This window comes from Macaca nemestrina, chromosome 10 (assembly GCF_043159975.1).
Source record: "Macaca nemestrina isolate mMacNem1 chromosome 10, mMacNem.hap1, whole genome shotgun sequence".
NCBI lineage: Eukaryota > Metazoa > Chordata > Mammalia > Primates > Cercopithecidae > Macaca > Macaca nemestrina.
Window position 1 is genome coordinate 39,619,661 of NC_092134.1, and position 22,773 is coordinate 39,642,433.

At 38.2% G+C, this 22,773-nt stretch overlaps 1 protein-coding gene across 2 annotated transcripts in view; it reads right to left on the reverse strand.

Moving 5' to 3' along the window:
* Positions 1–5,314: 5,314 nt before the first annotated feature.
* LOC105483705 (mitochondrial ribosomal protein L42) overlaps positions 5,315–22,773 on the reverse strand; it is a 65,090-nt gene continuing 47,631 nt past the window's right edge. For both annotated transcript variants that reach the window (XM_071071313.1, XM_011744703.3), the window contains exon 6: positions 5,315–11,256. In XM_071071313.1, the coding sequence (XP_070927414.1) occupies positions 11,211–11,256 (46 nt within the window). In that variant the 3' untranslated portion in view covers positions 5,315–11,210. The remainder of the gene's footprint in view (positions 11,257–22,773) is intronic.

Consider the following 22,773-nt stretch of genomic DNA (forward strand, 5'->3'; position numbering starts at 1 on the left):
AAAATAAACTTTTTTCTTTTCTCCTGAAAAGGAATCAAGAAGGGTGGAGAGTGTATTTGCAGAAGGAATCAGCTGAGTTTGGAGACTATTTTGAAATCCTGATTCTCTCTTAAGAAATGATGACTCAATGCAAATCAACAGAGTGGCATGACTGCTAAAAAAAAATGTAATGCATTATTGGCACCATTCGTAAAAGTATACTGTCCACAGTAAAAAAAAAAAAAAAAAAAAAAAAAAAAAGTTGTTCCGGGTAATACATTTTAAGAAATATATTATTAAAAGCATTTGCCTAGAGGAGGGCAACCAAGATAGGGAGGGTTCTGGAAGCATGTCATATGGATAATAAGAAAAAATAAAGCTTAAAGAAAAATAAGGAATATGACAAATATTTTCAAATAGGAGTAAATTTATTTCATACAGATTCAGGGGCAGAATCAAGTCTGAGGATTATAAACCATAAGCAGACTGATTTCCACTCAATATAAGGAAAGATTTTCCATTAAAACTGTCCAATAATGGCCAGATGCAGTGGCTCACGCTTGTAATCCCAGCACTTTGGGAGGCCAAGGCAGCTGGATTACCTGAGGTCGAGAGTTCAAGACCAGCCTGTTCAACATGGTGAAACCCTGTCTCTACCAAAAAAAAAAAAGTTAGCCAGATGTGGTGGTGTGTGCCTGTAATTCCAGCTACTCAGGAGGCTGAGGCACAAGAATTGCTTGAGCTCGGGAGGCAGAAGTTGCAATGAGCCGAGATCGACAGAGGAGAAGCCATCTCAAAAAAAAAGAGAGAGAGAGAAACTGTCCAATAATGGAGTTAGGTCCATGGAAACATAGTGAACTCCCAGTTACTAAAAGAATTCAAGAGAAAGCTGAATAACATTCCAGAAAGTACACTATAAAACAGGAGCTGGCTGGGCATGGTGGCTCACGCCTGTAATCCCAGCACTTTGGGAGGCCAAGGCAGGTGGATCACAAGGTCAGGAGTTCGAGACCAGCCTGACCAACACGGTGAAACCCCGTCTCTACTAAAAATACAAAAATTAGCTGGGTGTGGTGGGGTGCACCTGTAGTCCCAGCTACTTGGGAGGCTGAAGCAGGAGAATCCCTTGAACCTGGGAGGCAGAGGTTGCAGTGAGCCAAGATCGCACCACTGCACTCCAGCTGGGGTGACAGAGCAAGCCTCGATCTTAAAAAAAAAAAAAAAAAAAAAAAGGAGACATTGAACTATCTGTGATGAAAGGATAGTTCTTTAATCCATTGTGGCCCAGTACTTTTATAAATTATAAAATGAAACTAGTAGAATGAAAAGAGAAAACATTTTTTTAAATGCCCCACTTTTTAATTACCTTAATGGATATAAAATTAAATTTCAATAAATAGAATTGGAACATACATAAAAGGGAAAGAGAAAAAAGTATTAAAAAACTTTTTCACTGAAAATGTGAATTTAAGATTAATATAGAGAATTTCTATAACTCAACTTTTTGTCATTCTTCAATTATAACTGAAGATTATAATTGAAATAGTGATTCTGTTTATTAGACCATTAGATATACTTTGAATAAACACAGTGCATATTAATATTTAAAAGTTTTTAGGTCAAGCGAGGTGGGTCACACCTGTAATCCCAACAACTGTGGGGGCCAAGACGGGAGGATCACTTGAGGCCAGGAGTTTGATACCAACCTGGGTAACACAGGGAGACTTGGTCTCTACAAAAAATTAATTAGCCAGGCATGATGGCAGACACCTGAAGCTCCAGCTGCAGGCTGAGGTGGGAGGATTGCTTGAGCCCAGAAGTTCAAGGTTACAGTGAGCTACGATTGCACCACCATACTCCAGCCTGGGCAATAAAATGAATGAGACCCTCTCTCAAAAAAAAAAAAAAGTTCTAAATGTCACAAATGAGCTGGTTTCTTTCTCGTTAAAATATGTAATCCAGGGTAGATTGACAATAATGCTACTCTCATGGATTGATATATATCTAAACTGTTTCCATGTTCTTTTTTAATATTATTCATAAGATGAAATCAGATTTACAAAGGGATAATAGTGGGAATGGGAAAAAAAGTTTTAAAAATAATTTCAGCATATTCAGAATATTCACTTTTAACTTTTATCCAAAATGAAGCAAGTGGTGTGCTATTTTCAAAACTCATTTTTAATTATTCATTAGTTGCCAGTTAGAACAATGTATCATATAAGCTTACAATTAAACTTTAATCCTCTTTTGATGAAATAAATGGATTCCAGATCTATGAATTTGCCATATGTAGGCATTCTTTTGTTGGAAAATAAAACTTAAAGCATTCTATCAAATTCATAATAGTTTGATTACTTCTCACAGATGTGCAATATCAAGATAATCACCAACTTCAATGACAATTGTTAAATTATGGAACATGTAATAACAATCTGTAGAAACTCTGGTCTTTCAAGCTTCTACCTTTTGCTTTTGCTCTTTGATTTTATCTGCCATTGAAAAACAAGTTACATTCCTGCCTTGTATGAAAGAATTCTGAAGCTATCAGAACTATCTTCAGATAATTGATGGTAACTCTAGCTGGCCAATTTGTATCTTTATTTTATTATTTTATTTTGAGGCAGCGTTTCACTCTTTTCATCCAGGCTGGAGTGCAGTGGCATAATCTTGACTCACTGCAACCTCCACTTTCTGGGTTAAAGCTATTCTCCTGCCTCAGCCTCTCGAGTAGCTAGGAATACAGGTGTGCACCACCACACCCAGCTAATTTTTGTATTTTTAGTAGAGATGGGGTTTCATCATGTTGGCCAGGCTGGTCTTGAACCTCTGACCTCAGGTGATCCGCCTGCCTTGGCCTCCCAAAGTGCTGGGATTACAGGCATGAGCCACCGTGCCCGGCCCAAAGTATATCTTTATAAAGCTGGGACCAAACTGGCTTCTTGCAGCAATAATAAATGTTCAAATATGCTCAACAGAACTTTCCCTCTAGATAACCATCATATCTCTATCACAGTTAAGTTTCCAAACTATTACATAATAAAGAGAACAATCTCAAACTTATTGCATTAGCCTTTATACAAGTTATAGTCTTTACCAAGTCACTGAGCACACTGTACAGTTCAGTTGATACGCTTTTTCTACCAAGAATTTTTCAAATAAAGATACAGTATGCTGATTTACATTCTAGGGCAAGCTCCTTAACTTAGGTAATTATTCCGGAATGTTTTCTTACCACTGCAGCTATCCATCCAACTGTATTGCTATACAAAGCTTCAAATCACATTTATTGGCAAGGTAATTTATTCCATACTTTTTTGTTGTTTAGAGTTAGTTGTTTGTTGGCAATGAAGCGGAAAAAAGAGAATTCTTCCTTCATATTACTATCATATTCAAATAGCATATAAACTAATTGCCATATTAGTAATATCTATACATTAATGGCACCTCAAACCAATTGCAAGAAAAGGTAATTTATTAGCTTTCTTTGTTCTATGGGTTGATCTTCCTGGATATTTCAAATTGTTGTACTGGTAATTGAGGTACTTTCTTTGCCACACAGTCTCCCAACATTTTCTAAGAATCTTTGATGCAGTTTTTCACTATTGTCTTAATAATTGCATTTTTTTTTTTTTTTTTAGTTTTAGCAATCTAAAGTTGCTTACTTTATAAGATGTCTAAAAAGTATTAACGTTTATTTGTGAAATACTGAATATCTGTGCTTTCAGTTTTTTAATTAGGTTTTTCTTTCAAAGAGATCTTCTGCTTCTGGACTTATCTCTTTACGTTCTGTATTTAAATGTTGATTTAGTTTTCATGATTTTATTGCTTCATTTGCCAGAACTTCTCAGCAAATAACACGTTATGGTTTTCCCATGTCTTCATTTATGGCTAAAAAACTGGACTCAGTATATGAAGAATTATATTTATGAGTAAAACTAGAACAATCTCTTTTGGTTTTCATTTATTCAGAATCACTTTTATTGTCACCATTAGGTTTACTAATACTGCTTCATTCAGAAAAGGTCTTTTCTTGATTAAAAAAAAAAAGCCAATGAAGTTATTTTGCCATCGATAACATGGTGTTAAAGATAAATGAAACAAATTACCTCAAACCTTCACATCGATTGCATTCCCTGCCTGAAATGTTCTCTCCTTTCTCTTTAAACAGATCTAATCAACACTGGTCCCCCCTAAAAATATTTCCAGTGCATATATCTGACAAAAGATTTATCCAAAATATTTAAAGAAATATTATAACTTCAATCATAAGAAAAAATAATAAGAGTAAATAGACATTCCATATCACATATTATCAGGGAAATGCAAATTAAAATAACCGTGATGTGGATGAGCTATCTGAGCAGAGAAAAACAACACAGGCGCATGCCTGTAATCCCAGCTACTCAGGAGACTGAAGTAGGAGAATCGCTTGAACCCAAGAAGCGAAGGTTCCGGTGAGCTGAGATCATGCCATTGCACTCCAGCCTGGGTAACAAGGGCGAAACTCCATCTTGGGAAAAAAAAAATTTTTTTTTTTTTACAAATGGGCTCTCACTATGTTGCCCAGGCTGGTCTTGAACTCCTGGGCTCAAGCAATCCCCCAACCTTGGCCTCCCAAAGTGCTAGGATTACCAGTGTGAGTCATCATGCCCAGCCCTAATCTTATACTCTAGAAACCCTAAAGCCATGTGAATAATCCAGGCCTAGTTTGCTGGATGATGAGACACAGTCCCCCTAATGCCCCAGCTGACAGTCACTCCATACCAGACATACAAGTGATGCCACCTAGGACCAGCCAGCCTCAACAACCCAACTAATGACCTCAGCTGCATGGGCAAGTTCAGCCAAGATAAGCTGAGCTGGATCCAGACAAGAATTACCTGGAAGAACACAAACTAATGAAAGATTGTTGTTTTAAGCCAATGAACTTTGGGGTGATTTATGAATTAGCAACAGATAACTGATATTCAAGGATTCATCCAAAGTTCCCTCAAAAGATAGAACCCATTAAGTCATTTTTAACACTTATTAGCAAGTTATTAAATCCTTAAAAGAAACTGAAAGTTTCAAAGGTATAGTGGGTTGGAAAAAGGAACAGAAAAAGAAACTAAAAGTGAAGGTTGAGACTGACAAGTAAGGAGTTATTTCTCCCTGCAAATGTAATCAGAAAATAAGGTAAAGTGTCTCTGAATGCATAACTAGAACAAGTAAAGAAACGATCTAATGGTTTTAGTAGTAAATATATGATTTCAGGGGCACATCCAGTGGAACGGTGGAGTCAGTGCACACCAACTTGTAAGATCCAGTCATGGAAACCGGCAAACATTACAAGTTAGAACCAGTTGTTAAACCTTTATTAGTACATCACTGGAGACATCTATTGCTACAGGCACATTTCATCAGTATGTATATGCATAAATATATATACAAAATATTCTTAATGTTTAAAAAAGACATTGGTTGGTTCTGCCACAATCTGTGATCTTGGGCAAGTCAATTAGTCTCTTTGGATCTGTTTCTATATCAGTGCCCAAAAATCATCTTTAAGATGTCTTTCAGCTTTACCATTCTATCTTTTATGCTTTTATGGTAATTACACCTGGATGCAGCAATGGAAAAGTCCAATGGGATCAATCCAAATTGCCACACTTACCATGTTACTGACTACATATGTTACTCATCAGGACTGTTATTCAAGTAAGTGGTATAATAGTTATCCAATGTACTTTGCATTATGAGTGAGGAAGAGATGAATTTTGACTAGAGGGGAAAGAAGGGATGGTCTGGGCAAGATATTTTGTCAATCAGGAATGAGGAGGGCTCATCTTTGAACCCACAGTGGCTTGAACTCTATAGGTGCTTAATAAAATTTGCCGAAAATATTACATGCTTGGAGACAATATTATAAAGAAGAGACATTCTTGGCCAGACGCGGTGGCTCATACTTGTAATCCCAGCACTTCAGGAGGCCAAAGCGAGTGGATCACCTGAAGTCAGGAGTTCAAGTCAAGACCCGCCTGACCAACATGGAGAAACCCCGTCTCTACTAAATACAAAAAATTAGCCGGACGTGGTGTTGCATGCCTGTAGTCCCAGCTACTTGGGAGGCTGAGGCAGGAGAATCGCTTGAACCCAGGAGGCAGAGGTTGCAGTGAGCCGAGATTGCGCCATTGCACTCCAGCCAGGGCAACAACAGCAAGACTCTGTCTCAAAAAAAAAAGAGACATTCTTGCTGAATTGAAGACTCAGAAGAGGCTGGGCGTGGTAGCTCACCCTTGTAATCCTGGCATTTTGGGGGGCCAAGGTGGGCAGATCACCTGAGGTCAGGAGTTCGAGACCAGGCTGGTCAACATGGTGAAACCCCATCTCTACTAAAAATACAAAAAATCAGCCAGGCATGCTGGTGCACGCTCATAATCCCAGCTACTCAGGAGGCTGAGGCAGGAGAATCGCTTGAGCCCATGAGGCGGAGGTTGCAGTAGGCCGAGATCGTGCCACTGCACTGCACTCCAGCCTCGGTGACAAAAGTGAAACTCCAGCTCGAAAAAAAAAGACTCAGAAGTAATCATAAGGTTTGTACTTGCTATTCTCATATATAATTGTGAGACTCTGCCTCCATTTCTCCATCTAAAAACAGGAGCTCATTTACAAGTAACATGACAAGAATTCAAGCAGTCATGACTGTGAAGCATTTCTGCAGGAGGATATGCTTTGTAAGTATGAGGTTGTTACTAAATCAAAATGAATGCCTTTGTGCAAAACGAGAAAGCACATTACATATTGTTCCTGAGTATTCCTTCCCAGTGCATTCAAAGTATTTTCACATTCAGAAGGTTAAATAGCACATTAAAAAATAGTAGGAGGCTGATGGCTGAGCTCAATTGGGAAGATCTTTCTTTGGTGTTAGAATGTTTGAAAATTATTTTGGGAAGACTACGAGCAAGTTATTTTGAACTTCTGGGGAAAAAAATCTGCCTAAAAGCAGCGGAGACATTTATTTACGCCTTCAGCAAATAAAAGTTTACTTACTACCAGTGTTTGTGGGCTGATATTCAACTTATCTCCTGGAAATTTTAAAAATACACATTGAACCTGAAAAAGTATTATTTGAGTAAGGGTTTACCTGAAGTGCCCAGAACCATTCAAAATGATGGCACATAATATCTTTTTTTTTTTCTTAAAAATTTTTGGAATCTAATTGAAGATGCCTCTTAGAATATGTGGAAACCACACGTGCTATCTTGCATATCACTATCATTTCAGTCCTAATGTTATTAGGTGTTTAGCTACAGGCAAGTAGAATTATGGCATGATGTAATAGACTTTAATCAGTTGCTGAGAAACTACATACTCTATCCCCAGGAAAACACATATTCTCAAAAGTCTATATAATTTCAGGAGTTTCATAGATACCTCCACCCCAAATCCCATTCATGAAATCCTTAGCTTAAAATCCTGTGCACTAGAGCAATGTATTTTACAAAACCATATTCGGATGCCTGTGAAGCAATGAATGTGCTAGGCAATGTTAGGCGGTAGGAACAGTGATATACCTAATCAGACAGGGTCCCTAGAAGTCATGGAGCTTATAGTCTAGTAGGGGAGATGGATATTTATCAAATAATCACACAAAAAGATGCCTAATTACAAACTCTGATTAAGTGCTATGGAGAGATATACAGTCTTGCATGTAACAATGGAATCTAAAGAAGTTACATTTTAGGGGGCATATAAAGAATGTTGTGCAGGGAAGGTAGAGGAAACACATTATGGTAAAGTGCTGCAAAGGAAACAAGCCCATAATAAGGCCTCTTATAGGTTTAAGTTAGGACCTGAAACTTGTATACTTCATATGCTTTGAAATGAGACATATACTAAATTTAAAGTGGCTGATCGAATTAAAACATTTTCCATTCCTTGTCTACTAAATTGATAAAGATTTTTTAAAATTTTAATAGAAGTAAAGAGAAAATATTTCCATCTACTGCTGTTAGGAGTATGCAGTTTAGGCTGGGCATGGAGATCACACCTATAATCCCACCCAGCACTTTGGGAGGCCGAGGTGGGTGGATCACTTGAGGTCAGGAGTTCGAGACCAGCCTGACCAACATGGTGAAACCCTGTCTCTACTAAAAATACAAAATTACCTGAGTATAGTGGTGCACACCTGTAATTCCAACTACTTAGGAGGCTGAGGCAGGAGAATTGCTTGAACCCGGGAGGCGGAGGTTGCAGTGAGCCAAGATCGCGCCATTGCATTCCAGCCGGGCAGAGCAAACCTCCATCTCCAAAACCCAAAAAGGATACAGTTTAAACCACTGACTTTAAAAATGTACATAAACATGGATGCCTTCTGATTCAATGATTGCACTTACAGAAACAAATCTAAGAAAATAGTAATGATCTTGCTAGCTTCTGATGAGATTATAAGAAAAAAAAGAAATTTGAAAAATAATAAAAAAAGTAATAATCCACCAGGATATTAATAACAGCATTATTTACAAGATGGAACAAACAGAAACAATGATTACGTCTAACAGCAGGGGGTTAATTAAATTATGACAAGCTAGATTATAGAAGAATATGCACCCATTAAATCAGAGTACTTACGGAAAAAATTCCTATTAAGTGAAAAAAGCATTCCAAAACGGCATACATTATGAGCTCTATTTTTATTTTTGAAATATATTTATGCAGAGAAATACAAAGAAAGAAGGTATACAAAATGTTAATATTAAAAAAAAATAATAAGGCTTGGCACAGTGGCTCACACCTGTAATCCCACACTTTTGGAGGCCAAGGCAGGTGGATTGCTTTGAGCCCAGGAGTTCAAGACCAGCCTGGGCAACATGGCGAAACCCCATCTCTATAAAAAAATTAAAACAATTAGCCAGGCGTGGCAGCACACATGCGTAGTGCCAGCAGCTCGGGAGGCTGTGGTGGGAGGATTGCTTGAGCCCAGGATATTGAGGTTGCACTGCAATGTGATTGTGCCACTGTACTCCATCCTGGGCGACACAGCAAGATCTCTTTAAAAAAAAAAATCAGTTTTTGCTATTGGCCTACTCAGAATATTCCAGCACTTAATTTCACTATTACCATCTATTCTACTAGTCATTCTCAACTAATGAACATCCAAATTCTCTGCTAATTAAGTGCTTTTAAAAGTCACTTTTGGGTGAGATGTTCAAATGAAGCCCTGGGTGAGAGTGCCCTCTGGTGGTTTCCAATAATGCTTGAACAGTAACTGTGCAGTGAGTTTTTCATGAAGCTAAATGTATTTAATTTAAAGAAGCATCCCATTTTACGAATTTTAAAATGTCTGCAAAACAGAAATAAGTAGATCTTTCATAAAATGTTAGTGATGGTGGATAACAGGTTCTTATCCCTGGGGGGTGGGGGAGGAACAGAGGGCAGGTGATGCTGGTGATGGAATATGTGCTTATTTAGCAAAATTAAAAATCAGCAAACCATGAAAAGCAAAATCCCAGAAAGCACAGTGTTAATCTATACTTCCAGTACAATAAAGTCAAAGTTAATTCTCCAAAGCATTGACACATAAGCATGTGGATTTAGGTGTCTTGGGTAAATCCCTAATTTAGTAGAGCTTTCTACTTGGAAGAGAAGAAAATCTTCGTCATTATATTTTGATTTTTCACTTCTTTCTACATTTATAACATAGCTAAAAATTTGTAGGATTCTGGATATAAGTCAACCTGAAAGAAAACCAAACATTTTTCAAGAATACACCATCGATAAAGCTGGTAAATATTTCTGATTTATCAAGTTCAATCAAACTTGTTTTTTTAATCTTTCCAAATGAAATTTATATTAATGGAAAAAGTAAACCACTTAAAAATATTTCCTTTGGGTAACAGAGGGTCAACATTATTATTTCCTTTACTCTCTCCTAGTCACTATTCCTCACACTTCACTGGCCACTTGAAACTTCAACTAGAGTTCCTTTATTAAAAGAACTAGATCAAACAATAGACTGAATGAGAAATTATTTTTCACATCAATTTGACAAATACTGTATCACAAACATTCTACAGTACAAATTTAAATAAAGCAAGCTTTCTACCTTATTAAAAGATTCTTCACCTCCTAAATAGAAACTGAAGGGGAAGCAATGCTATTAAGGATCACATATAAGCTAATAGAGGCAGCAGAATTATCTATTAACATTCTCATAACACCAGTCTAGTGACCTTAATGTTTTAATCACAGAGCTGCAGCTGTTTGCATGTGTTCTAAAGCTAGCATAATCTTTAAGACAGCCAGGAAAAAAAACCCTCAAAACAAATTACATAATATTCTATCTAGAAAAATTTCCCGGAAAGCGCATTCTTGGGTGAAAGAAAACCACCCCTTTGTCACTGTGACGCACTGAAAAAAAGCTTTGGAGCCTGATAGTTGGCTCCTGGCTCTCCCACTTTTTTGGTAGGGTTCAAGTCACTGTAAAATGTAATTATACTCCTTCAAAGGATTATTTTGAGAATTTAATAAGAATGGATGGAAGGGGCCTAGCAGATAGTAAAACCTGATTAAAATATCACTAATTTAATTATTTCCTAGAAGATAACTGAAACATTACAATATTTATTTTCTTGGTAGACCGTATGAGTTTATTCTCAAAGGCAATTTAAAAATCTCCTTCATGAAAGCTATGTACCTTTTTATTAATCATATTTACCCTACTAACAATGTTTTGCTGATGATTAAAAATACTTAAATCACAATAGACACCCAAAAAGAGATGTTTCTCAACTTATGGTAGAGTTACATCCCAATAAACCTACTATCAGTTGAAAATATTGTAAATTGAAAATGCTAGCCTGTCTTAAATATGCTCAGAACACTTACAGTAGCCTACAGTTGAGCAAAATTATCTACCACAAAGCCCGTTTTATAATAAAGTGTTGAATTTCTCATGTAATTTATTGATATTCTACTGAATATGTATGGCTTTGGCACTATGGAAAAGTCGTAAATTGGAGACTGTACATAAATGAAAGACTAAAATCGAAAAAGAAAAAAAAGAAAATAGGTTTCTCTAAATAAGAATGTCAAATCCAGAACTACTTTATATAAAAGTACACATTCTAATATATGAAAAGATATTTTATCATTATTACTTTACTGTATATTAGTGAATACACCAGACTACATTTTCTCAAATGGCAAATGAGGCACATTTCTCTTTGATTCCCCCAGGAACCTCAGCATCATCTGTCTTTTGGAGGATTCAGATTCGTACGACGTCTGTGATACCTTGAAAAGAAGAAAATACTTGGAATGAGACGATTTTAATAAAAATCATTCCTGATAAAAATCTAACTTCTATGATTATTTTGCTATTGGAACTATTTTTTAAAAATCAATGAAACTATGTATCAGGCATTTCTTAATAATAAGCCACATTCTCCCATTGTGAAAATTTGTTTTCCTTTTTTTATGTAATCATTTTTTTTTTTTCTAGAGACTGGGTCTTGCTTTATTGCCCAGGCTGAAGTGCAGAGGTTATTCATAAGTTCAACAATAGGGTACTACAGCCTCAAACTCCTGGCACAAGGGCTCCTCCGACCTTACCCTGCCTAGTAGCTGGGACTACAGGCACACCACCACATGTGGCTAAGTTGTTGACTATTAATTATATTAAGCATTTGAAACAGTTTTCTTTCATATCTTGAGGATAATTACAACATGGTAACCTAGATGACTGATTTTGAATTAAAAACTAATGGTTTTTTGTCTTAGTAGTAAAGCAATATCACATCTGGTGAGATTTAGGCTTCTAAAACATAAAAGAAACATCACATTGTGAACATGAATGTGTTCTGTTAAAGTTTTATTTACAAGGGGCTATTTTCCTCTAAATGGAGGTCTTTAAAATGCAAAATCATGTTTTAATATAAAATAAGATATAACTAGTAATATGTTTGTGGAAAAATTTATGATGTCATGAAAAATGGAAGAATTGCAAATCAGAACAGGGAGGAACCTTTTACTTGTTTTTGAGATCACAAACATGTTAAAAATCATAATGCCCAATCCAAGCCCAGGTGTGGTGAAATTAGCACTATCAGACCCGACTGGTTAAAAGTATAAACTTTTACTTCAAAATACTTTTGAAAAGCAATATGATAAGATGTATCAAAAAATATTCATAACTTTTGACCTAGTAATTCCTCTTCTAGCACTCTGTCCCAAAGGAATATAGAAAAAGTAGTTAAAATATTCAGGAAGAACACAGGAGCAAATTTACATATACAGTATGATTATAACCATATAAAAATAAGCAAACTAACGAAACTTACGTATAGATATAGAGAAATGAAATGCATTGTTAGCAGTGATAGTTTTTGAGTGATTTCACCATGGAGAATTTTTTGTTTTGCTCCTCTGCATTTCCTTATTTTCTTCACTGATTTAAGAAAAATGTCTGCATAGAGTACATGTGCTTTTGTGATGAGTTATCTTCAAAAATTTCCTTCTGGTCAGATTTTGGAAGTTGGTCACAAGTTAATTTTTGTTTTCAATTTTTTGCTAATGTGGAAATTCAGTTTTATACTATAAATGGTAAGACATGTACCCTACGATCTTTAGTTGTTGTGATTAAGATAGCTAAAGCATTTTTTTGCTTCAGGTTTCATAAAGGCAACTTCCTGACACACTTATTTTTTTTCTGGAAAATTTGCAAAATACAAGAACTAAATTGAAAAGAATGAATTACATCTGTATATATCAACATGGAACAGTAAGTTGTCAAAAAATACACACAGTAAAATACCATTTGCATAAACATTTCTACATGTACTTATGTTGGCATAGAGAAAATTCTTCTTTTTTTCTAAAAGGTTCCATTGACATACCAGATAATCAAGGTTGTACTAGTGCAATAGCGTCTCTGAAAGGCATTCTCTCAAAGCAAGGAGAATGGTCATTGGGAATAGCGAGCGGTTCTAGAAGGGGTTTGGGAAGTCAATAACCTCTTGAAATTATTTGTAAAAATTGTGAATATGTGTTTTTCTGGGCAGTGGATTGAAAACTTTTATTAGACTCTCAATGAAGTCTGAGACTTTCAAAATGCTAAGAACCATCCATTAAAAATGTCATTCAGCATACACTGTTCAACTGTATTTACTACTCAAAACTGAAAATGTTTGAGACTCTGATAGCCCTAAATTGAACAAAGTCAAGTTCTAAAATATGCTCAACAAATGTCAAATGGCATTTACAGATTTCTTATCATGCATGAATTTTAGTGTACACTACAATCACTAGCCAAAAGCAAGCACCTTAATTTTAGGATGACCTTATTCTATCATCCAGACTGGGAACCTTGCAGGCACTATTAATAATTAATACACAAGTTAAATTGAGATTGCTCCTGGCAAACCAAGTTATATTGTTACACTTCTTAAATTACACAATAACTCGGTGACATCTGGAACACTGGTCCACAGCTCTTAACCCAGAAAACTTTACCTCCTGGTTCATACTAAGCTAGGTAATCAAATCTGTTTCCTACTGATGGAAGTAGCTAATTTTTGTTGTCTCCATGGGAAAATATTAAAGTCGTTTCTTAAATGAAGTAGTACTATTATTCATGCATTTGTAAGATTGCCCTATATTTCAGAAATTTAGAATTATTTTCTCCTTCCTTCATGCCCGTCTGCCTCTCTCCCTCCCTACATCCCCTTTCTTTTTCTCTCCTCCTTTCTTTCCTAGAGTCAGGGTCTTGCTCTGACACCCAGGATGGAGTGTAATGACACAATTATAGCTCATTGCACCCTCAAACTCCTGGGCTCAAGTGATCCTCCCACCTCAGTCTTCTCAGTAGGTAGGACTACAGGCATGCACCACCATGCCCAACTAATTTTTTAAAATTGTGGGGACCGGGCACAGTGGCTCATCCCTGTAATTCCAGCACTCTGGTAGGTCAAGGTGGGCAGATCAGTTGAGTCTAGGAGTTCGAGACCAGCCTGGGCAACATAGCGAAACCCCATCTCTACAAAAAATTTAAAAAGTAGCCAGGCATGGTGGTATGCATCTGTAGTCCCAGCTACTGAGGCAGGAGAATCTCTTGAACCCAGGAAGCAGAGGTCCTAGTGCGCTGAGATCAGGCCACTGCATTCCAGTCTGGGTGACAGGGCACGACCCTGTCTCAAAAAAAAAAAAAAAAACAGGTATTACGAGAATCAGAATCATTTATCCATTTTAAAATGTGTGAGCACCTACTATGTGTAGATCCTAATCATTCTGTAGTACACAAAACAAGATAAAAATCCCGACTTTCATGGATCTTACATTCCAATACAGGAGATAGGAAAATAAGATAAACAAACTGGTCAGGGAAGGCTTCATTGAGTAAAACCCTGAAGGAAGTAAGAGAGCTAGCTTTACTGATACTGCGAGGAAGAGTGTTCTATGCAGACAAACAGCAAGTATAAAGGCCTTGAGGTGGAAGGAAGGGCATGTTCAAAAGCAAAAAAGAGGCCATCTAGCCAGAACACATGAACAAGGAAAAGACAGTAGGGCATGAGAGCAGAAAGGTAATGCAGGACCAAATCATGTAGGTAGTTGTAGGCCTAGAGTATTTGAGTGAGATAGGAAGCTGTTTGAGGATTTCCTTTTTTTTTTTTTTTTGGAGACGGAGTCTTGCTCTGTCACCCAGACTGCCATGCAGTGGCGCAATCTCAGTTCACTGCAAGCTCTGCCTCCTAGGTTCACGCCATTCTCCTGCCTCAGCCTCCCGAGTGGCTGGGACTACAGGTGCCTGCCACCATGCCTGGCTAATTTTTTTTTTTTATTTTTAGTAGAGACGGGGTTTCACCATGTTAGCCAGGATGGTCTTGATCTCCTGACTTCGTGATCTGCCCGCCTCTGCCTCCCAAAGTGCTGGGATTACAGGCGTGAGCCACCGCGCCCGGCTTGTTTGAGGATTTTCAACAGAAAAATTACAAGAACCAAGGGAAGTATTAACATGGTTACTCTGGCTGCTATGCTACAAACAGACTGCAGCAAAGCAAAGGAAGCAGCTGGGAGACCAGTTAGGAAATTATTTCAACAAAACAGGCAAGAATGGTGATTTGGACTAGGATAGTGGCAGAGGGAATGGTGATAAGTAGTCACATCTGGATACATTTTAGAGATAGAGCTAACAAGATTTGCTAACAGACCAGATGTTGGGTATGAGATAGAGAAAGGAGTCAAGAGTGGTACCAAGGTTTTGGCCCAAGCAGCTAGAAGAACAGAACTGGCATTAACTGAGAGAGCAGGCTGCAGGAAAAGCTGGTTTGTGGAGGACCATCAGAAGTGCAGTTAGACACATACCAAGTTAAGGATACCTACTACACATGTCAAGTAGGCAATAGGATATATAAGCCTAGAGGTCAAGGGACAGGTCTTGACCACAGATGGATTTGGAAGCCATCATCACACAGATGGTATTTAATGCCATGGGACTGGATGAGATTCCTGTCCTAGAGAATGGAAAAGAAAAGTGGAGAGGTCCAAGGACTGATTCTTGGGGCACTCCAAAATCTAGAGACAAGGGAGATGAAAAGGAAGCACCAAGATAAATCAAGATAGTATATTAACTTTAGATATATAAAAAGAATTTCAACAGTTACTAAGGTCGAATTAATGAGAAAAGTAACAGACACATCATCAGGAACTCTATAGAGATACGGGGTCCCCCAGAGAAACTCCGACCAGCCTGTGCACTGGGAAAATGGGGTAGAGCCTCGGGAAGTTCGTGCTGTTTGCAGGAAAAAGGAGCCTGGCCTCTCATGATCTGGTGTGGTAACCTGGGGATTCAATCTGTGAGATGTGGGCCTGTTAACAGGAACCTCTCTCGCTTTGCTGAGTTTTTTCCTTTTCACCTGATAAACCGTGTCCTTCCTCACCCTTCAAATTGTCTGTGAGCAGACAATTTGTGGTTGTGTGTCTTTAGCTGACTTAAGAAAAAAGTCCTGCAACAATAATATTGCTTAAATGATGTGTTCTAGGAAGATTATATTAGAAGGAATACTTTGTGACTTGATTTTTTTTCATGCCAACTAAGGAAGACTAAAGACTCAACCTCCTAAGTAGCTGGGACTACAGAAGCATACTACCACAGCTGGCTGATTTTTGTTGTTGTTGTTTGCATTTTCTGGAGAGATGGGGTTTGCCATGTTGCCCATGCTGGTCTCCAACTGCTGGGCTCAAGCAATCTGTCCACTTCAGCCTCCCAAAGTGCTGGGATTACAAGCGTGTAATCCTGGCCCACAGATTTAATAGTAAACACTTCAGATTTTCAGACATGAGATAATCTAATCAACGATACTTATTAGCCACTGGCCTATTCAGCATTGATTCTTCAGTCATACAACTTACACTCCCAGTTCACCCACCTTGGGTGAGGCCAGTAATTAGACGCAGGTAGTTTCAAGACTGAATGAAGTGGGGCAACACCTTCGGATCATTAAGGATCTGCTGACCTTGATTAAGAATCTGATAATGAGGAACATCTTAACCCACCTGTGACCTACCTGGATAAAATGGAACTGGATAAACCCATATAACCTGGTAGCTGAACTCTGGAAATAAAACTTCCAAGAATCACTGGGAAATTTACCAGTGTATCCTCAAAACTACCATAAAGTACCATTTCAAAGAGGAACTAAACACCTTAAAGAAGCTGTGAAGACAATTAGGTGAGATAGTATTCCATCAGATAACAATTTAGTACCCATACATTGTATTAAGGATACTGTGTTAGAATTCTTGTGGCAAATTACAAAACAAATGTTTGGGTTTTATTTTGTTTGTTTGTTTGTTTGTTTTGACACAGAGTCTTACTCTGTCACCCAGGCTGGTTGCACAATCTCAGCTAACTGCAACCACCACCTCCTGAGTTCAAACAATTCTCCTGCCTCAGCCTCCTGAGTAGCTGGGATTACAGGCATCCACCATCATACTCAGCTAATTTTTGTATTTTTAGTAGAGACAGGGTTTTGCCATGTTGGCCAGGCTGGTCTCGAACTCCTGATCTCAAGTGATCCACCCACCTTGGCCTCCCAAAGTGCTGGGATTACAGGCATGAGCCACCACGCCCAACCACATCCTTGACAAAGAGAAAATAATCCAGAGAAGATTTAACCAAAAAAAGTCACCTAAAAATGTAAATATAACATTAACAGATACCTAATAATCTATAATTATATATAGTTGTGCTAAGAGGGACAGTAGACATTCAAAGTGAATATAAAGAAGTAAAATGTCATGAAGAAAGTAAGCTAAGAGCAAATAGCAGAGGAAGAGTAAAAGTGCTGAAAACTGAGGGATAAAGCATTTTAAATAGCTTGATGTTGAAATGAGATGGGGCACTGAGGTCAGATTAGCTGAGAAAAAAAAAAAAAGGGCAAGCCCCAACTATATGCTGCCAATAAGAAATCCACTTTAAAAATAAAGACAGCCAGGTTAAAAGTAATACAGAAATGACAAAGGTGACATTACAACCAATCCCAGAGAAATACAACAGATTCTCACAGACTATTATTTTTTTGGGGGGGCGAGGGGGCAGGGACAGAGTTTTGCTCTTGTCCCCCAGGCTGGAGTGCAATGGTGCACAATCTAGGCTCACTGTAACCTCCGTCTCCCAGGTTCAAGAGATTCCTCAGAGACTATTATTACGAACACTTCCAAGCACACAAACTAGAAAATCTAGAGGCAATGGATAAATTCCTGAAAATGTACAACCTCCCATGATTGAATCAGGAAGAAACTGAAACCCTGAACAGATGAATAATGAGTTCTGAAACTGAATCAGTAATATAAAACCAACAACCAAAAAAAGCTCTGGACCAGATAGATTCACAGCTGAATCCTACCAGATGTGCAAAGAGCCAGTACCAGTCCTACTGAAACTATTCCCCCCAACAACAACAACAAAAAATCGAGGAGGAAGGACTCCTCCCCAACTAATTCTACAAAAACGGCATCATCCTGATACCCAAATCTGACAGAGACATAACAAAAAAACAAAACTATGGGCCAATATCCTGATAAACACGGACGCTAAAATCCTCAACAAAATACGAGCAAACCAAATCTAGCAGCACATCAAAAAATTAATTCACCATGATCAAGCAAGCTTTCTGCCTGGGATGCAAGGCTGATTCAACATATGCAAATAAATAAATGTGATTCATCATATAAACAGAATTAAAAACAAAAAAAAGATCATTTCAATAAACACAGAAAAAAACTTTCAGTAAAATCCAACATCCCTTCATGATGAAAATCCTCAGTAAACTAGGCATTGAGGGAACATACTTCAGAACAATAAGAGCCATTTATGACAAACCCACAGCCAACATACTGAACAAGCAAAAGCTGAGAGCATTTCCTTTAATAACAGAAACAAGACAAGGATGCCCACTCTCACTACTCCTATTCAACATAGTACTGGGGAAGTCCTAGCCAGAGCAATCAGGCAAGAAAAAAAAAGAAAAGGCATCCATTCAGGAAAAGAAAAAGTCAAATAATCTCTCTTCACTGATAAAACGATTCAATGCCTAGCAAACCCTAAAGATTCAGCCAAAAGGCTCCTAGACCTGATAAACAACTTCAGTAAAGTTTCAGGATACAAAATCAATGTACAAAAATCAGTAGTATTCCTATATACCAATAATGTTCAAGCTGAGAGCCTGAAGTCTACAATTACAGTTGCAGATTTCAACATTCCTCTCACAATAATTGATTAAATAAAAAATGAGTAAGGATAAAGAAAACAAACAACACTATCAACACAATCCCATTTACAACAGCCACAAGAAAATGTAAAATGCCTAGGAATACATCTAACCAAGGAGGTGAAAAGGCAACTACAAAGCACTGCTGAAAGAAATCACAGGAGACAGCCGGACACTGTGGCTCACGCCTGTAATCCCAGCACTTTGGGAGGCTGAGGCGGGCAGATCATGAGGTCAGGATTTCAAGACCAGCCTGGCCAACATAGTGAAACCCCATCTTTACTAAAAATACAAAAATTAGCTAGGTGTGGTGGCATGCGCCTGTAGTCCCAGCTACTCTGGAGGCTGAGGCAGGAGAATCGCTTGAACTCGGGCAGCAGAGGTTGTAGTGAGCGGAGACCATGACACTGCACTCCAGCCTGGGTGACAGAGTAAAACTCCATCTCAAAAATCAATCAATCAATCAATCACAGATGACACAAATGGACAAACATTCCATGCTCATGGGTTGGAAAAACCAATATTGTTAAAATGTCTATACTGCCCAAAGCAACCTATAGATTCAATGCTATTCCTATCAGACTACCAACATCATTTCACAGAATTAGAAAAAAACTATTCTAGGCCGGGCACTGTGGCTCACACCTGTAATCCCAGCACTTTGGGAGGCTGAGACAGGTGGATCACCTGAGGTCAGGAGTTTGAGAGCAGCCTGGCCACATGGTGAAACCCTGTATCTATTAATAATGCAAAACTTAGCCAGGTGTGGTGGCACATGCCTGTAATCCCAGCTACCCAGAAGGTTGAGGCAGGAGAATTGCTTGAACCCAGGAGGCAAAGGCTGCAGTGAGCCAAGATCATGCCATTGTGTTCCAGTCTGGGCAACAAGAGCGAAATTCTGTCTCCAAAAAAAAGGAAAAAATTATTCTAAAATTCATATGGAACCAAAAAAGAGTCCAAATAGCCAAAGCAATTCTAAGCAAAAAGAAAGAAGCCAGAGACATCACATTACTTGACTTCAAACTATACTACAAGGCTACAGTAATCAAAACAGCATGGTAGTGATAAAAAAGAGACACAGAGATAAATGGAACAAAATAATAAACCCAAAAATAAAGCCATACACCTACAACCTATTTTGCATATGGTGCCAGGATAACTGGCTAACCATATGCAAAATAATGAAACTGGACCCTTACCTACCATCATATATAAAAAACAACTGAAGACAGATTAAAGACTTAAATATAAGACCTCAAGCTACAAAAATCCTAGAAGAAAACCTAGGAAATATTATTCTGCTTACATTTTTCTTTTCTTTCAAAGAAAGAAACATAAGCTACATTCAAAGAAACACCATGCTGGACATTGGTCTTGGTAAAGAATTTATGACTAAGTATTCAAAAGCGATTGCAAAAAAACACAAAAACTGACAAGTGGGACTTAATTAAAACAAAGAGTTCGCCAAGCACAGTGGCTCACACCTGTAATCCCAACACTTTGGGAGGCCAAGGCGGGTGGATCACCCGAGGTCGGGAGTTCGAGAGCAGCCTGACCAACATGGAGAAACCCCGTCTCTACTAAAAATACAAAATTAGTTGGGCATGGTGGTGCATGCTTGTAATCCCAGCTACTCGGGATGCTGAGGCAGGAGAATCACTTCAACCCAGGAGGCAGAGGTTGTGGTGAGCCAAGATCGTGACATTGCACTCCAGTCTGGGCAACAAGAGCAAAACTCCGCCTCAAAAATAAATAAATAAATAAATAAATAAATAAATAAATAAAGCAAAGAGCTTCTGCCCAGCAAAAAAAACTATCAGACAACCTACAGAATATAAGATATTCACAAAGTATGCATCCAACAAAGGTCTACTCTCTGGAATCTATAAGGAACTTAAGCAAAAAACAAACAACTCCACTAACAAGTGGGCAAGGGAACATGAACAGATACTTCTCAAAAGAAGACATACAAGCAGCCAATAAACATATGAAAAAATGCTCAACATCACTAATCATCAGAGAAATGCAAATAAAAATCACAGTGTGATACCAGCTGACACTAGTTAGAACGGCTATTGTTAAAAACAGAAAAAAATAACAAATGTTGGCAAGGCTGCAAAGAAAAGCGAATGCTTACATACTGTTGGTGGGAATGTAAATTAGTTCAGCCACTATGGAAAGCAATTGGAGATTTCTCAGAGAACTAAAAACAGAATTGCCATTCGACCCACCAATCCCGTTACTAGGTAAATACCCAAAGGAATAGAAATTGTTCCACCAAAAAGACACATGTAATTGTATGTTCACTGTAGCCCTACTCACAACAGCAAAGACAGGGAATCAATCTAGGTGCCTGTCAATGGTGAACTGGATAAAGAAAATGTGGTACATATACACCATGGAACACTATACAGACATAAAAAAGAACAAAATCATGTCCTTTGCAGCAGCACAGATGCAGCTGGAAGCCATTATCCTAAGCGAATTAACACAGAAACGGAAAACCAAATACTACATGTTCTCACTTATAAGTGGGAGCCAAACATTGAGTACACATGGACATAAAGATGGAAACAAAAAACACTGGGGACAACAGGCAGGAGGGAAAGAGGTGAGAGAAGGCTGAAGAACTACCTATTGGGCACTAGCTCACTGCCTGGGTGATGGGTTCAATCATACTCCAAACCTCAGCATCACACAATATATTCTTGTGTACCCCCCTGAAGCTAAAAATTGAAATAAAACAACAACAACAAAAAAATCCTTATCTTACGGTCTTCTAGGAAACCACATCTAAGACAGTATCTATTAAAATACATACATACATACATTAAACATACATAGTGAAAAGCAAGCTTAGATAACAAAATTTACAAAGCATATAGCTCATATACCACTTTGGTCTGTTAAGTTTTATACCTTAATAAGACACTCAATTTGCTTTTTAAAAAATAGACAAAATATTTCTACAGATACTTAACTGAAAACAAAAAAAACCCAAAACCCAAACATATGAATGGCCAATAAGCACACGAAAAGATGTTCAACATCTAGGTAGGTTAACCTCTACCTCTAAGAATAGCCCTACCTCATATTATACCCAATTCCCTATGGGGAACATAGAAAGAGAGAACACTTCCATTTTATATTTTAAATACTTCTGCATAGTTTAAAAATACTTTTAAAAAATGTGTGTTTTGGCCAGGCATGATGGCTTACACCTGTAATCCCAGCACTTTGGGAGGCCAACACAGGGGGATCACTTGAGGTTAGGAGTTTGAGACCAGCCTGGCCAACATGGTGAAAGCCCGTCTCTACTAAAAACACAAAAAACAGCCAGGCATGGTGGTGTGCGCCTGTAGTCCCAGCTACTTGGGAAGTTGAGGGACTAGAATTGCTTGAACCCAGGAGGCAGAGGTTGCAGTGAGCCGAGATGGCACCACTGCACTCCAGCCTGGGCAACAGAGCAAGACTCTGTCTCAGAAAAATAAAAATAAAAATAAAATGTGTTTTATACCTTTTAATGAAAACTTATTTAAGAAGTTATAGGCCGGGCGCGGTGGCTCAAGCCTGTAATCCCAGCACTTTGGGAGGCCGAGATGGGCGGATCACAAGGTCAGGAGATCGAGACCATCCTGGCTAACCCCGTGAAACCCCGTCTCTACTGAAAAATACAAAAAACTAGCCGGGCGAGGTGGCGGGCGCCTGTAGTCCCAGCTACTCGGGAGGCTGAGGCAGAATGGCGTGAACCCGGGAGGCGGAGCTTGCGGTGAGCTGAGATCCGGCCACTGCACTCCAGCCTGGGCGACAGAGCGAGACTCTGTCTCAAAAAAAAAAAAAAAAAAAAAAAAAAGAAGTTATATATCCCCAGTTAATAAATTCATAATGAGTCCTATTCTTTTGACTGCTGTAACTTAAGAACTGTGAAATATTTAGTAAAACATCCTTCTATATATTAAATGAGGTTTAAAAAGAAATAGTCTGACTAGGGAAAACAAGCTGAGAATGAATGAATGAATGAATCAATCAATGGATGGATGGACAG